At 39.3% G+C, this 18,067-nt stretch overlaps 1 protein-coding gene across 1 annotated transcript in view; it reads left to right on the top strand.

Moving 5' to 3' along the window:
• Positions 1-18,067, top strand: part of LOC135486695 (uncharacterized) — a 99,885-nt gene that overhangs the window by 70,463 nt on the left and 11,355 nt on the right. The window contains exons 11-12 of the mRNA XM_064769737.1: positions 6,137-6,211; positions 7,884-8,039. Of these exons, the coding sequence (XP_064625807.1) occupies positions 6,137-6,211; positions 7,884-8,039 (231 nt within the window). The remainder of the gene's footprint in view (positions 1-6,136; positions 6,212-7,883; positions 8,040-18,067) is intronic.

The raw sequence follows: 18,067 nt of genomic DNA, 5'->3' as shown, positions 1-18,067 counted from the left end.
GGGTGTTACGCATACTTGATAAAAGGCTGCAGAATTTGTTTCATTGTACAGGCGGTATACAAAGTGCTTAATACGTGGTTTAAGAAGGCAAGCCTTTTTTCACTTTCATAGTGTCACAGTAATCACATCATATGGCTATTATCGTGCTGACCAGATGAAAGTATTTTAATGACCAACGCGCAACTAGCACTTTGTTCTTTGGATGACGTGAGACCTTCAGGCTCTTCATTTGTTGCTCATCACGAGCATGCAATCTTATGATGGGAAAAATTCACCAACACTGGCACACGTTTCCTCAGGCTTACATATCTTCATTGATGTGTGATAACTTCATTATGGCATTAGCCGAACGACAAAAGGCATTGCCTTCGACAAAGCACACGGCAGAAATCAAATTAGAAACTTGCTCAGCCGAGAACCTGCTCATTAGGTCAGTCAGTTTGCTACATAAATTTGTCGATGATGGTCAGATAAGACAAAAACATCTCGTTAACTACTAAGTGGTGATTGAATTACAAACAAGAAGTGTGTCACATGTGCACAATGTGTTCTGGGTGGGAAATGATTGAGGTCACGATACTGATAGATAAAGTAGATAGGCTACGTATATATTGTCAAAAATATATACTTATCAAAAGTTGAGTATATGGACTTTAGGAAGGACTTAAGGGAGGTTTCAAAGTTAACTTAGTATCTGTCGGTTTGTTAAGTTTGTGATGAAAGTACTATATATGCCAACCTTGGCAAGGATGAAATCAAACAAATCACACCACAAATCGTGCATCTGAATTTTGATACACTGTGGGTGTATTTTGACTTGTTTGGTTGGTGCGACTTATTTGAGCATGCGGTAAATATAACAACCTACTGTTCGAATAAGAACATCCCTCAAGACCTAAACCGAAATAGCCCGCCAGGTGACGATACCAAGGATTTCCTTTCATTTCCTCTCATTTTGCCCTCCGTGTTTGAGTCTTTCGAGCTAGAACACATTGACAAAGACTTGATGACAAATAGTTCTCAAGAAAACTGCTCTAGCAGCTGCTCTGCATAATCCCCTTGTGACAATTTGTGATCAGACTTCATTTGAGGAAATGGAGTTCCATAATGAAAGTTGCCTTTGTCTTAGCAGGTGGTGAAATGGGACTCACAGGAGTCGTGACATGACTCTACCAGCACGCGGTAATCAATTGTAACATCAAAGTTCACCATCATCCCAAAACAATTACTAAGTAGAACTTTCCTTCTGGAAACACTTGTACGTATCAACTCTGAGTTATTCCTCATCTTTCACTCAGTTGGTGATCACATTGCGTGTCTTAACCGTATTTACCATACCAGCATATAAGGAACCTTGGATAAATTAGCGAAAGTACATTTAATGAGAAATACTACTGTAAAGTCATCAAGTATTGTTATCCATAGTCATCATCGCACGTTGGGCAATTTTCCTGGTTCTCGTAAGAGGCTTAGCAGAGTCGAACCTAAAAGAATATTGGAAAAGCAAAAAAGAATAAAAAGGAGCTTTCTGCCCCTCCCATAGCGATCACCTCATAAAATAGAATTACGACGGATTGTTTTTTTTCCTGCGAACACCCACTGGGGTTAGGGATTAGGTGCAGTCCCGTCAGGATTATTAGTTGCCTAAACTATATTATGACCATTGTCAGATTATCCTCTTCTTCATGTCTTTTAGAGTAAAATCTATCATTATCCCTTTTACTTATGATTCATCATCAAGCAGAGAGCAATCCAGGCAGTTGATCGTTTTTCAACACGGTTCAATCAGCGAAATCATTATTGATGTGCATGATATAGCTCATTGTAAGTAATAAGCCTCTGCAGCGGATAGGTTACCTGGTGAGTGTTCTGTTGGTCAAAGTGTTAGTTTACAATGTAAATTCAATGGATCTTTGAAATACTGCGTGGATACATCAAAATGTCCACCAGCAATGGAGCCTCCAGTACTAAGTTTATCTCTTCCAATGCAGAGTACTTAATGATCCGGTGACCGATAGGTGGCCGATAATTTCAGATTTTCCATTTCTATTAAATGGATTATAACCTTAAATTCATACACTCGCTGATTTTTTATTTCAGTCTTTCATAGTATCTTTTGCAATTTCTCTCTTTTATAGCAATATGTAACAAACATTTATTTAAAAAGGAATACCAATGGCTAGGTCATAGATTCTTGACAACATGGTTTTGTGTATATTGTTCAAAACAAACAAAAGTCAGGATTGAAGCCTTTATGTATATTCGTCCTGAGGCACAAGCAAAATTTCCTTTCGGCAGTGTACAGTTATTGTGTTTAACGTCAGTACTCTTAGTTCTTTTTGTGTTAGACATTGATAGAAAGACACAAATAGAAAACCAACAAACTTAAAAATAACTTTTCTGCTCAACGTGGAGAAAACTACTCCCAAAAGATGATGCATATGCCGTCGGTTATGAGAATTTAAGCTTCGTTTGCAACGCTTTCTGTTTGCACGAAAAATTGCTATTTCGCACAATGGCTAAAACCCCCTTGCTGAAAATATTTTAGCGGTGCTAAAATATACTCTTGTAGCATGTTCATCACGGCAAAAATTAAATACTTTTCGTTCTTTTACGATAGTCATATTACTGAAGCAAAACTTAGAAATCATCAAATATCCGCTTGCTGATATTTTTAGCATTGTGCAGAATAGATTAAAAGGGGATTCCGCATGACAAGCGCTTTAGCCTAGTACTTTTTACATTTTCACTGCCCGAGAAAATGTACCTTCTCTTTTCCAGTTTATTAGTCCGACGCAGATTAATTAGCTAGATTTGACCTGATGAACATTTAGACAATAGGGCCCGCAATAGGGTTCCATATTGAATTATGACTTGATGATACATCGATGGCTTTGGAGCCGAAAGAAGCGCGGGAGAGCGAAATTCACATTTAAAGTATATTTAATTGTGTTATGATCATGAAAAACTGACAATGTTTATTTTTCTTTTCGAGCAGAACAAATGACGTATTGTTTCTCATGAAGCAGTACAACAAACTAGTTACAGTATGGCGGGCTTTGCATTCTGCAATTCAAACCTTGTTGTTTTGCCTCAGCCAGAAAAGTTTTCAGTTGTATTTGAACTGAGTTCACATCTGCGAAAACCGATCTGCACGTGAATTAGCAGAGAAGAAAAGCTAAAAGATTCATTTATCAGGTAAAAAAACAAAAACTTTTATCCTGGTTATTAATGTAGTGAAAGCCTCTGGAGGCATGCGTTGGCAAGGCGTTATTCAATTAGGGATCAGAACGTGGCATTAATCAGATTAACTTGCAATTAGCGGGGGAAAATAGTGGTATAAATTAGCAATTGTCTTTAGCACGATATGGCAGTGAATGCAAATGATCATACATTGAAACTTGTGTAGTCAGGAAAAATACAGCCCTAAATAGAGAATGCTAAGTCCAAGTGACTGTGTGTCCTTGGTTCGCATTCAATCATCTTCTTTCCTCTATCTAAAATCATCTCTCGAATATTTGTATCGCTTACTTTTCCACTCTCCAAAGGCAGTCACCTACTTCACAGCAACCTGACCTAGAGCTTCAGGGAGTCCTTAGCTTAGGCCAGACTCTGCCCACGGCTATGGACTGATTCAGCCGTCCCATTCACTCAGTACCACCTGCACAGGAGGACAGTCATAATCCGCTGACAGTTCCCTTTAATTGCACTGGCCCAAGGGTACTTTTCTCATGGATATCTTAATTAAGAATGACAATACTAATTCAAAGAGTTAGCTTGATAATTTGATTTTCATCATGTCGAATAAACCGATGCAGCAATTGTGAATATTGGACTACATTGTTTTGATCATAATTTTCCTCCAATTTTCTTTCTATTGGAAGATGTCAGATTCATGCAGATGAAATCAGGAGCCGACCAAGAGGAGAATTCATAGTTAGACATGTATGTGTCTGTGAGCCTCTGGAGATGCGTCTTTTCAACATGTTTCGCACTTCAGCAGGCAAATAGAATCTCTGGTAGACCATGGTTGAATCTATAATCCTTATCAGTTGCCAGTTGCAATTCGGAAACGGATTGAGTTTAAATTGATGGTGTTCACATTCAAGGCTGTGAACGGCCTGGCGCCTCTCTACATCAACGAACTTATTTGTCCGCACACTACCGCCCGATCACTCCGTTCTGAGGCACAGCATCTTCTTATCGAGCGTCCATTCCGGCTGGTAACATTCGGGGCAAGGGCATTCTCAGTGCATGCCCCTCGAATGTGGAACTCACTAGGCCATGACCTGAGGAAAGAAACTGACTCCATCACCTTCCAAAAAGACTTGAAAACTTTCCTCTTCCGCGAGCATTTTGGAGTGTGAGCGCTTTTGAACATTGTATTCAGTGGGAAAGGCGCTATACAAAATAAATTTCATTCATTCATTCATCATGATATATCACAAAACCACATTTTACATGGGAGATACGTCTTAGATTCTATTACGGGAACTTTTACAGGAGCTTATACTCTCTTCAGCGGATTCTTGAACCTTGCTCCAAGTGCTTATTGTTATGGTTATTATTGGGCAATCTGGGGCTGCTATAACAGTAGTAGAACCAAGAAGTGCACTTGGCCGGGAGTTCCGCAACCTCTCGATCATCAGGCCGACGCTCTACTACTGCCATCACCGTCCTCCCGGCGGTTCGAAACACATCTGGTAACCATGGATCGAGAAGAATGAATTGAAAACCACTGTGAGAATGCAAAACAGCAACTGTCCACCTTATAATTTATAGTGTTGAACATAGCTGCAATACACAGTGCGTTGTACACACTCTCACTCGCCCTGAAACAAAACGTTACAACCAACCCTCGAGTGTTCTCTCATTTGTCTTGATTTTGTTCTGACAGATGAACTGAGGTGTGTCTCAGCTTGGCTTAACTTCAAATCCATTTCAATTCCATCGTGACAAATTAGATTGAAAACCGTTGAGAAGTTTTTTCTCTGGTTTAAACTCGGGGCATCTTCCCAAATGGACTAGACTGCGGTTGTGAGTTCGCTTATGACGGTGCAGGATAAAAATCAAATTATGATTTTTTTTCGATTTTGATTCGTTGGCGTTGATCATTTTAAACTTTTATTGGGTGATTCATGATACAGATCAAAATGTGTCATTCGCACATTTTTGACAGCTTTAAATCTAGTTCCATAATCGAAAACTCTCAATCCTTTTTCTGTTCTCACCTAAAAAATGGAGACGCCGAAGAGCAATTATCATAGCCGTAGAGGACGTTGAAGAATGTTTCTGTAATGGAGACGTATTCTTGTATACAGATATTGTCTACCATGCACTACTTTAAAGGAGTAACACACCAAGTGTGTGCATGATTACTTTACCAACAACCGTTGTCAACAATTTCCGTAGAATGGCTGTCAGAAATGAAAAAAGTTAAATCGCCATTCAATGAAACAATGATTAAGACAATAGAGATATTAGATACTTTTCAGCACACAAGTCAATGTGTGCTTTACAAATGGTGAGGTTTTTGACCAATTTAGAATCCTCAGGCAGAGTAAACTTTCCCTTCTGATATCTCTTTGTGGTACACGTCGCATACTCCTAAATTCTCCACTGAGCCACGTCAGCCAGTCGCAGACGACGAAATCCATATCACCACCAGGGAAGCCACAATTTATTTCCATTTGATACTGCATTAAGTGGAAGCGTTCTGTAGACTGTAAACTCCTTCTCGATTTCCTTTAACACTGTCTGAGATGAGTCATTGACACATACATGCTTGTTCATGAATTCTAAAGGACGTTAGCTCCTCCATGAGAAGGACTCGCCACCCTATGGTAAAGAGCTGACAGCCCATATCTCATTAGTGGTGAGATGGTGTCTGTTACTGAGTGTCCTTATCAATTGGTAAAAAGTAGTCTACTTTATCACAATACTGCAGGTGATAGCAAATGATACAGTCCTGTGTTTTAGACCAGCCTGATGTTTCTCAAATGTCCACATTTGTTGTCGCCAAAGCAGGGCCAAGCAATACAATCTTTCTATTCCATGGCGCGATGAGGCAATATGGTTTTCGCTCTGTAGTCATCTCAAATCAAATGCCATCCCGTCTTTTTTGTTATCTTTCCAGGTATAATGGTAGAGAAAGAGTCAAGAGCGTGTCTTGAAGATAACTTCACCGGTGGTATCAAGCAGTTGCTCATTCGTAAGTAGATTTGACATGAACATCACTCTTAAAAGTAAGCGTTTTTGAGCTTTTGAAAAATATTTTAAGCCGAGATTTTTCAGCCAACACAAAAAAGCCTTTTGAGATTAATTTTTCACAGGGGATTTTCATTTCTCTGAAAACCTCGAAGGGGTCCATGTATGTGTTGGTTGAAAAGCCATAAAGGTTTTTCAAAAGCTCAAACCCAAGAGTTTTAGCTATGGACATGTACGTTCGATTAACAATCGCATAAAGGGCAAATTACCTACAATAACCCAGTGTATTCAAATGCACTGACCAGACTAGAGTATGTAACATGTGTATTGACAATAGTGCAGTTATTCAGATCCAATTGACACCATCATCACCACTTCAAGTCGAACTGGTCCTATGCGCTGGCTTAATTGAAACGACAACAGCCTTTCCTCCTCCAAATATTTCTTCTATTGTTATCATGACCACAATCGACCGAACTAAAAATGTATTTGTCGTCTTTCCATTAATAACGTGGCATTTGAAACAGATATCTGCTGAAATCAGGAAATTGATGATCGTAAGCTCCTCTGACATGTCAGATGACACTGACCGATTATATGAAGGCTACTTGCACCTTGTTACTGCATTGAAATCACAATTCATCCGATTTTTTCTGCAACTGGTCTTGCCACGGGCGGATAAATAACTTTGAAATTGGTGCATTTGTATGCGGCGTGCATCACTGGGGCTCATTCTATCAACATGGGGACTAACATGGTGTGACATTCGACATAACAGGAAGTATCACTTTTGTCAGGTAGCCTTTGACAATGAGGTACACGAATGTGTAAGTCCCAAATTCAGCGATTCTGTCAATGTTGCGCGCACTGGTAATGGTCTTCAGTCACCATCATGGTCTCAGAGGTGCGGACTGAGCGGCTATGCCCCTCTCTTGACCACGAGAAAACCCTTCATTCTATAAAGTATGATGTACAAAGTACTCCTAATTGCTCCAAAGCAAACAATTCAATTAGTCATTGGCACTTGTAAAGGAAGGTTTGGTCACTCCGAGATCATTACAATCTGTGGTTACATACGACCAAATGCAAGAATTAAGAACCCACTCAGCGAGTTGTATATCATTCTACATGGTTCTGTCATTGGAACTCTATCCTCATCAACATCAGAAGAATGGCCAAACGTCATTGAAACCATTCTTCTCCATCATCTCAATCACTGCTCGCCTGACAGTTCCCATTGTTGTTGCCTTTCTCAATGACATTGTGCACCACTTCACTGCCATAAAAGATATAGCATAAATTAGCGGTTGGAAAGACATACTTGCTTGTGTGTGTTTGGTACTTTTTCCAACCAAAGTCTCTTGCAAGCTTGTAGAATGTAATTGGCTTGGTATATAATCCTTTCGTTCGATGAAAAGTAATGATGTTGTTGTTCATATTGGATTTGTTTTGGCTTAAAAGTTGAACGAATGCTACCTGCCGGAGCCAGGCGGTCTCACAAAATTTTAAATAAACTAACTGACAGGTGCCAGAGAGACTGACAACACGTGGGACCAACACTTAGGTTACTATCAATAGTGCATTGTATTATGCGAATAAATCTTGATGTAAACAGGCAACCACAGATCCTACTTACCTTTTGATAATCAAAACTGACCGTTATTTTCATCTTCCAGCATCCAAAATTCGAGGATCCAAATGTCCTTACGACGGACGTTATAGCATAGACATTGATAAGGGTAGCCCAACCTGTACAAGTAAAAGTACGTTCACCAGTGGATGTGACAAATCACAGCAACTGCGAGTTGAGATAACTTGCCCGTCAATCTCAGGTAGGCAATATTTATATAATTTCTCTAATTTGGTACATGTGCCTGGTTGTTCAAAACAATTGTCGATAATGCTGGCGGTATCTTCTTCTGTTCAGCCCTTGGACCTTACGCCAACCAAGTTAAGTTAACGCCAGCGCTGAGTGACAAAACGCGTTTTGAACAACCGAGCCCTTGTTTAAAGGGACCATCACTGTTGGAGTATTCCTCATGTCGAAACTGCTAATGCACGAATGTGATCAGGTGCTTAATGCATTTAATACAGCAAAGGTTGGTATGACCAATAAAGCCAGCAGTCAACAAGGATCTAGTGTTTTACAAATGCAACCTTGACCCGCTCAAAGAGATTTACTAGGCACAACGTATTGAAATGACCTATGGCATAAAATCTAATGAAACTTAGAATCCAAATCTGTTTTTATACTTGCTTTATGCTGCGTTTTCATTAATAGTTTTGTCCTGTCAAACTACATGCAACATTTATGTTATCATACATTCCGTATCTAAGTATCGTTGCGGAAAAGGCTGTAAAATCCTCAGAATAAACACATCAAATCACGAGTCGAACACAGAGGGTCAAGGTCAAGACCAATTTCGTATGAGTTCAATGTCACGCCTATGTTAACATTCTGGAGGTACTTTTTGATATATGTGTACACTTAACCGACATCATCTGCTAAACGACAGCATTGGCAAAGACTTGCCTTTTTTTCTCAAACAATTCCATGACCCACTTTTCAATAAAAGTAACCCTTTTTCTCATGATTCTATGTTATCATCAGATCAAAAGAGTAGTAGCTGGTTCACCCACACAGGTCCTCGACCCACATACATGTCATATGCTAATGTCCGACAGCCAGCTCTTGACATCATGGCCCACGTCCTTTTCTACATGTAATTGAAATATGGCTCTACTTATCGTTGTCCTACCACTTTTTTGTGGTCACTTTCTTCCCGCTTTGAAAAGTATAGTGGTCCCAAAACATCACTTCGTGTTTTTTCTCATTACTATCATCAAATCTATAAAGCTTGAAACCCGATCTATTAATTTCCGATGCGGCTTGGCGGGGATGATATGGGGTGCTTTTCCCCACTATCAAAGTCTCATTATTATCAAATTTAAAATCTCCTTCACTCTAAGAGGCTTAAATTACTCACGGCTTCAAACTTGTCAAATGAGAATAACCTCGCTGACGATTTACATGGTCGGACTTCTTTCTGGTTGAGTCATTTGAAAGCTGCTTGATATCTTGTTAAAATATTAGATGTTAAAGTAAATATCCTGTCCGTACATCCAGAACAAACTTTCCGTTTCAATTGCATTCATTTAAAGCATATTTCTACGGTGTTCATGCGAGATTTATTGATGTGTTATAAGTGAGATGAACATCAGATTACTTGTCTTGATTTAAAAAGTGCGCTTTCTGCCTTGAGAGAAAGTTGGACTTGCTCCTATGATCGGGTATTGAGATCACGGAATGAATATCTATCATGTCCCGTGTTTACATACTACTTAACCGAGTCGTCATCATTTATTTTCTCTGTCGAACACCACTTTAGGAACATATTTTACCGAGACTGTCAGTACAACCTATAATGAAAAGGATAAATGTTGACGCCCTAGACATTCTAGAACACGAACTGGGTTGTGAGAAGACATAAAATGCAGGGATGCTCGCCATTGCCATAGATTACGCTGACCCATAGAACCAGGCTAGAATTCATTAAAAGTGTTAAAGGCGGCTTCAGTGCCATTAACATACTGTAACGGAGACTTCGACATGACGAACGCATTGTTATTAGCATACCAAAGTATGCTATGGCGTGTTCTGATGACGGCGAAGTACTTTTGACGACGAGCATTTTACATTTTTGTATTTCAGATATCACCTCTAAATCTTTTGTCCTATGCCAGATAATGCGCACGGAGTATCATTATATCCATACGTATCTTTTGACAAGATTCTTGTAAGATTACGAGTCAAGATTTTAACTAAGAATTTAGACCTCCTGCACTTGATCGGATATTGCTTGACTAATGCGGATGGCTTCAACCCGAACCTTGTTCCATTATTTTTACTACACAATGTTGAAACAACTTAAATACGCTTCACAAGAAACGGAGATCACACGACTGCCTGTTTTGGTATTGGTTTCATCGCAGTCTTGTTTTCTTCCAACGCAACAATTTGCATCCGATTACAAAATCATTGATTTTTAAATTTTACAAGAAATCTCTCAAAACTTGCGATCCCTGGGGGAGTAATTAGGATTAAAACAGCACTATACGGTAATACCATGATTACAAGGCAATTTCTAAAACAACCAAACATACGCCTTCGGTTGAAATATTTTTTCCCACATGATTGCTACATTTTGTGTTGCTTTGATCATTGCAATGACTACGTTCTTCCTTGGGTATAATCACGGTTGAGGGGTCACAGAAAGAAGAACTCCTCCATTCTACTTGCACTCTTGAGTAATCTCCGTCATAGAGGTCGTCAGTCGCTCGTTGTTGATTTAGGCTGAGATGGACGTTCAAAAAGTAGGAAAAAATCACGAGGGAAAGGTTCACTCGGGAGCCCAGTCCCCAGTTGAAGAGAAATGAACAGAAGTTCTTATGAATGGAATTAAATTGTCGGTTTTGTTACTACATGTATTTGGTTTTAAGTCTAAAGAACAAAAAAAAAATGGTCATGCGTTTGGCGTGATATATATTCGTTCGTGCTTGTTGTCTAGTGTTTCCTCAACAGTGACGGGAAGTAGTGAAAAACAAAAACACTCAAAATGATATTGATACATAACTTTACATAACTTGCCAAGACATGAAACATGCAATAGTTATAAGTTATCAGAGTACACACAGCTGCTATATCGTGCATAAAGTTTGCATGCTGCGAATTTCATTCAGTGTCGCCAAAGTCAAAACTAGCTTCATTATTAGAATGATGGCAATCAAGTCCCAGATGCATCTCGGAGCGGACGATGAAGCCACTTTCCTTTGAGTTATTCATATTAAATCATGCAGTAGAGCACTTACTGTGGTCGATAGTCTCGTCCTCAAAGGAGCGCCAACTCAACAAGTTAAATGAATTATTAATTCATAAATAACTCTTGGTGTTTAAAAGAGACAAGGAGCATTTTTCGTCATTAGAGGCTTTCAGCGCGGTTCACTATACAAAATCCCTCAGAGGGTTTAGTGTGACTTCAAATGCAGCTGTTATTAATTAAACTTGAGAGAAATGAAAAACCGAGACTTTGTGGCAATTTCGCCGCAAGTTACGTTTGCGAGGTTTGAAATCAGAAAGATACTTGTGGAATTACGGAATTAATTTGAAGTGTACCCTGCAGGAATTATGCGATTACCTTCCTGTGTAAATGTACTGAGCTTTACTTTCAGTGCCATTACCTACGCTTACCTGTCTCAGCGATTTTGGATTACATCAAATCAAATTTTGATTCCTCAAAGTGATTGGCACTTTTATGACTTATGAAAGATCAGCGAGAAAAGCTCAACATTGTGGTAATTATCTGCTTTGCGTTAGGCATCTTTACTTTTTCGGCGTGCTGAAGTTTCAACCGGATTTCGCCATGAAAGCATCAGAAATCAGACCGTTAGACCAAAACTTTAACATCTAACTTTTAACCTGGGTTAAAGCGTGAACTCGGATAGTAACCACTGCGTTTAACGTTATGCTGTAATCTAATATGACCATACCATCAGCTATTATTAACTCACTCACTAAACACGGTAACAAGAACAACAGTTTAAGTGAAAAGTTTGCATCCATCCTCGTTTCGGATGTAGGAAAACTTTGCACCGTTTTTTTTCACGAAACTTTCATTTTCAGAGAGTTTATGAATTGTTGATATGTTTCCTAAACGGATGTCAGTTTTTTGTGCGAAGTAGTTTGTTGATGTAGAGTTTTACTTTAATACCAGGAGTTCCCATAGGAAAATAGGGATTTGCTGTGCGGGTTGAGTTGTCATCCTTAGTTTCTACATTATTGATAAAGACTCAGAGTGGGGCAGGTGCAGCAATTATTGATATTTTTGTAATAGGAGATGACACGTTGATCGACAATGAGAGAAAAAACTTCTGCAAGGTTCTCCAAGGAAAAACAACAGCTTCTCATCGAATATACTTTTGAAGTAGAACGATTTTTCTTTGTGTCCGATTCTGTTGCTAATTATATATTTTTATCATGGGTGATTGGCGGATGGGGATGGACAGTTGGCTAACGCGGGGAGAAACACCACTTCTGATATTTTGTAGTCCAAAGTTTGAATGAAAACCGCGTATTTCGATGACAGGAAAGTGCGAGTTGACCCTCGATCTCCGTTAAACAGGCCCTGTGCAAGCGGCATTTAGCAACATATTCAGCAGGCCATCTCTTCTCTTTGGTTCAGGTTATGAATGAACATTCACTGCCAAAAAAATAATACAATAATCTTTCAACTTTACGGTTCTCTCTCTTCAACATCTACATTGTACCACCAATAGAACTATTGATGTTAGCGAGCGTGGTACGATGAGGTGTGACTTTATAACCTTCATTATGAAATTAATGCTGGGCTTGTAAGAATTATGGAGATGGCTGTTTTTTTAGAAAATTTAATGCTAAGCTTATTAGCGTAATCTTCACAGCCTTCTAAGATGCGGCATGTTCCCAATTCATGATGAGATTGCTCTTGGGTAGACCTGCACCTGAACGGGTTGTAGCACACTGTATTTGTGCTGATCCTCCAGTGCAGAATAGAGTTATGCATTGTTGCTGTCGACACTACAACTGATTATAAACCGCCGCTGTTGATCATTAGAAAGCGCATAGCTAGGTGAAGTGCGGAGCTTGATTCCTTTGGTTTGGGTTGTGGGGACCATTGGGCAAAATAGTCGGTAAGGGCGGGGGAATTATTTTGACCTTCACCTGTCGTTGTTCTGGTTATTTTGATCATTATGCGTTGTTTTGCGTCCGATGGCCAACTGAAGTCATACAGCTGCTTTATCTAAACATCAGACATATTTGCCTGAAATATTCGCTTCCCTAATTAATTTCAATATGCACCGAAAAAAAAACTTATAAAAGATTGAATAACTTTTGCAGGAGCCACGAGATGTTATATTGGTACTTGTTGATGCTATGAGACTCTTGAGCAAACATCAATGTCAAGAACTAATAATTCTGGACTTATAACATTCTCAAGGAGAGGAAATATTACTTCGGCGGCAGCATTGATTCTTGTACGGCATTATCATGAAATGTTGCTACAGCGAGTCTGACTGATGTGCTTGGACTGAAACAGTGTTATGTAGTGCTGCCGTGGAAAAGTTCATGTTCATGGCAAGGTGCCACTGTGCTTTGGTTTTGCTGCGGAATCCGATTGAGAGGTGGAGAAAAGTGTTAACGTAGCTTTCCTTTCATATTGAGGTCGCCTATTTCGAAATCAGTTGCGCGTATTCGTAATCTGACTTCAAACAAAAAATCATAAGAAATTGCTGACCTCGTCAGTTGGCAATTTCATTTCACTATAACAGAGCTCAACCTCTAGGGGGCGCTTATCAGAAAACAGACAAATTGCGGCAAAATGTATTTCGAAACCACACAGTCACTCACATGCCAATACGCATTTGCGTACGTGATGCGCATAACATCCAACCGCTTTGCACTCTCTTGCAAACAGATTTCCCAATAATCTCGTAATGCAACCATTCAACAATTGGTACTCAAACAGATGGTTTTGTCATTTTCTACATTCCTTTAGCCACATATCGTTTGATGAATCAGCTTGGAAATCCCTTATGCTACATTCTGTAATCCCTTGGTTATCTTCCTTGGAGAGCCAAGATGAGTCACCCACAATCACACTAGGGTGCATGCATGTCCGATCCTGGAAAAAAAATATCTTAGAGATTTCTCCATAACATGCCACGGGCTAGCGGTTTTGAAGAAAGTGACCGATCTCTATTTCTGAAAAAATGGTTCTATGGAATCCTTTTTTATTATCATGATGCCTGTAAAATATGTTTATTCAGAAAAGAGATTGCGGTGCTATCTATAAAAAAAATATTTTTTCAAAGTGTGGATAGTTTATACCAGGAAAATGAAATAAGGCCATGCACAGACAATTAATCGCATCTGGTTTAATAGATAAAAAGAAACTAAGAAATTTTATTTCTTTATATGTACTATTGGCACTTTATAATACACTATGCGTATATTAGAAACGAGTTTTGAATTCATTTCCAAGCCAAATGCAAGACCCTTTCTGTGGAAACAAACTGTTCTACACATGGCAATTGCAGTCCCGTCGAGAGTATACAGAGTGCAGTGACTGGTTTTCGAAGACACGACCTTCCGATCACAAGTCGGAGCCTCTTTCATTTGCCACCGCGCGATGCCCACGCCGGCTCTTTGATAACATTCAAAAGTAACAGCGGCAACATATTGCTTTAACCTATAATCATGATAAAATAGGCAACATACATGTAGAGTGTGTATTCAATCCTGCTGTTGTTCTCGGTGAGATATATTTTTTGTCTGATTAAAAACGGTTGGTGGTATCCTTTGATGTTTGGCGGTGCCCGAGATTCTGATATAGGTTAAATGATCAAGAAGACCTTGATGACAGAGCAATACCATTACGAGTAATCCGCGCTCAGGAAAGTTGGTCCTAGAGGATAAACTTTTTGTGGCCAAGGATGTACGTATGGATGCTGCACTCATTTAGAATTTGTGTATGTCGTGTATCTCTGGCTCCAGCTCTGACAAAAAGACTCGCCTTTCCAAACGATACAATTGAGAGGTTCAGAAGTTGATCCGAGAACGAGGTGGCATTTTCTGACGACGAATGTTAAATGCATTAAAACAGTCTATTTTAATGTCCGTTATAACTTCAAAAAGTTTATTTTAATGGTAATTATAATTTGAAACAGTCTATTTTAATGGCAACTACATGTATAATTTAAATTACATGTAGTCAATCTAGTTAATGTCAGTTAAAACAATACAGTGTCTCTATACATAAGTATAGCCTGTAATTAATACTGCACTTTGTTTAACAAATGCATCAACTCTCCACAACAATATTTCATATCAAGTGGTCTCATTAAGGCAACAAGTGGCAATCCGCTCCGCGAAGGAGTGCTTGCAGGCAATATGATGAAGTACCCAGTCAAATAATTGTTTTGCTATGTTTAGCTGTACAGAACCTGCTACATGGTTGTTTGCCGAGTTGGTTGAGAAAAAAATGTCATTCCTCCGTGCAATGGCAGAGTTATGAAACCGTGACAAGACAGTCATGATGGATGGGGTAAACATTTCTATAGGGGAAATCTGGCACGGGGTTGATATTGTGTTTGTTTCTTATAAGGCCGGTGGGCAGGAGCTATGGGTGTAAAATTGGTCATCTTCAGGTGGTAGGTATAGAAAGGGAATACATTACGTTTCTTGGCCCCTTACATTGTACCAAGCTGTTAAGAGAATTTAGGCCTAGTCAAGTACACGGTCTATTATCTTTAAACAAAGCCCGCTCGCACCGAGGTCAAAATTCCCATTGTTCTGCTGTATTCTCCAAGGCTTATCAGTGCAAATCTCGATAGAGTCGACCCCACGAAACAACTTATATGGGGTTGATAATCCTAAACAGGCAAGGGCAAAGAAACGTAATGTTTGAATAAACATTTACATGTACAAGCGTGAATAGTGTTGTTGTGCAGTCAGGTGGGAGAGACCCTTCGCCTGTTTACCTGACTTGTGACTATGGTCTCCCTTTAAGATTTGTTCATGCTTTGCTCTGTGTTTTTCGTGCTCTAACATTTTAAGAACACTATGCCGAAACTATTCAGAATGTTTAGGTAAAAGATGAAGGCGCAAAATTGTATACATAACAAGCTATGCCCGTCTACTCTTCGGGGTGCAAATCCCCGGAAACTCCAACGCAATCGCCTATCCCATTGTTCGACTTTGTGCTCTGAAGCTACAATGTAATGGGATAGGCGTTCGCGTTGGCGTTTCGAGGGGGTTGCGAATACCCCCTAATGTTCTCGGCCGATACAATCGAATAGGCGAACGTTTTGAGGCATTATATGTGATTCAATGTGTGAGCCAAAGTTGATGTCTTCATCATGTTCATTAAGTTATAACTTGAAATCATGTTTGCGAGACTGCTACCTTGAATAATGTCGGGGTGTTTGTTTTTGTGTTATTGATTCCTATCGCAAACCGTTTCTTTGAACTTGATACTGCACGCTGGGACGTTGTCCCTGGGCAAGTGGCGTTAAAACTAAAGCCCACGTGTGTGGTACGGGTTGTACTACATTGTATGGTACTGTACATCGCAATCAAAATTATTCGCCAAATGAGTTTGTTTTTAAATCGATTAGGTCCATCCATTCATTATTCGTGTGAAGTGCGTAATGCAATCAGTACCAGCTCTGGTTCTATTAGGTTAGCTAATCGCACAAGCTTAATTATGATGAAAATTAAGTTAAATTGAAAGTGATAATTAGTAATTGCTTAAAGTAATTATGATGAGGTGGGAATCAGATTCTGTAAATGATGGAGTTTTGAGTCTGAAGTCATTGCTTTAGTCATTGGAAATACTTTTTTATCTGTGAGCAATTGAAATTTACGGGCTTCTACATAAGTATGCAAAATGGCAGGACGTGACACTTTTCAAGAGGGACCTTTAAAACTGTTACACAGGGACGACACGCAACATGACAAAGAAGTTACTTGTTCTGATCCGAATGTATACAAACTAATGGTTTTCCGCAAAGCAAAAGCATAGAATCATAATTTCGACTTGGCCTTAGGTTTGAAGCTCAATCGTGTGGCACCTCCCAGCTATTGGCTATGACGAATGACATCTTCTAATTGTGGAACTTCCTTTCCAAATTGCGTTTCAATCTTGCTCCTTGATGCGGGCAAGGTTATATTGTACCAACATTGTCAATTAACAAGAATTAACTTGTTGCTGTTCTCGTTGTCAGGACCCCAGGCTATCATAAACTTTCATACATCCAGGTTACCAAGTTCGATCAGAGTAGATGGCTTCGCTAATTGTGTTAACCAGCCATTTAGTCACATGGACGAACTTCCTCTTCATTTGATTATAGGAGGGCATGATGCGGTTTCAAACTTTTGTAATTTGACTGGGTTTTTTGTGCATGATTGAGTTAAATTGCGTAATAGTTTGCCCATCAAAGAAGATATTGCTATTGTCTTCTAAGCCACATCCGGTTCTGATTCTTTGCCTAACATACTCGTTCATTGAGATAATTCCTATCACGACCAGAGGATCATTTAAAGGCAGAAAAACTTATCAAACGAAAGGATGACGGCTGCATACTTACCATATTTTTGGCACGAGAGAAGAAGTGATTTCGGAACATAGGCTTACATGAACAATGTTAAACCTCTACGTTTTATAATTTTGTCAATGATAACTGTATGACAATAAAAAAGAATGCTAAGAATTCGTGTATGCTTCAACAGCTATATTGCGGTGAGGTTGAAAGTTAGGCCAGCCACTCCTCGCTTGACGTTGTCGTTAACCAAACCGGGTGTTTGCAAAATCTCACTTTGATTGGAACGATATATTGTAATGATGCCTTTCGTAGACATAGGTTAACGAGGAGTTTACGACCTTCAACAGATCAACCGAAATCACAATGGAATCGCTTAGTAAATAGCCCAGGGTGCATGAGTCAGACAGATATATCAGCGATTGTTTACTGATTGGTTCTTGATTGATGACGTTACATCCGGAACAAGATGGCAGCCATGATTGGATGATGGATGCAAAATTTGGTTAGATGGGCTGTGCAAATATCAGTTATATGGACATATGATTTTCCATCATTCAATTATCATTGGCTGATAATCACTATGTTTAAGGTTATAGTAATTATTTTAAAATGCCATTTCATGCTATGGTGTAATTTTTATTTCAGACTCGATCTACCTAACAATGTTTTTAAAATTGTCTTTATAACTGAGAATTGAACGTATACAAACAAATGATGCCCT

The sequence above is a fragment of the Lineus longissimus genome, chromosome 4 (genome assembly GCF_910592395.1).
Source record: "Lineus longissimus chromosome 4, tnLinLong1.2, whole genome shotgun sequence".
NCBI lineage: Eukaryota > Metazoa > Nemertea > Pilidiophora > Heteronemertea > Lineidae > Lineus > Lineus longissimus.
The sequence above is the reverse complement of the archived record's forward strand: the minus strand, read 5'-3'. Positions and strand labels throughout refer to the sequence as shown.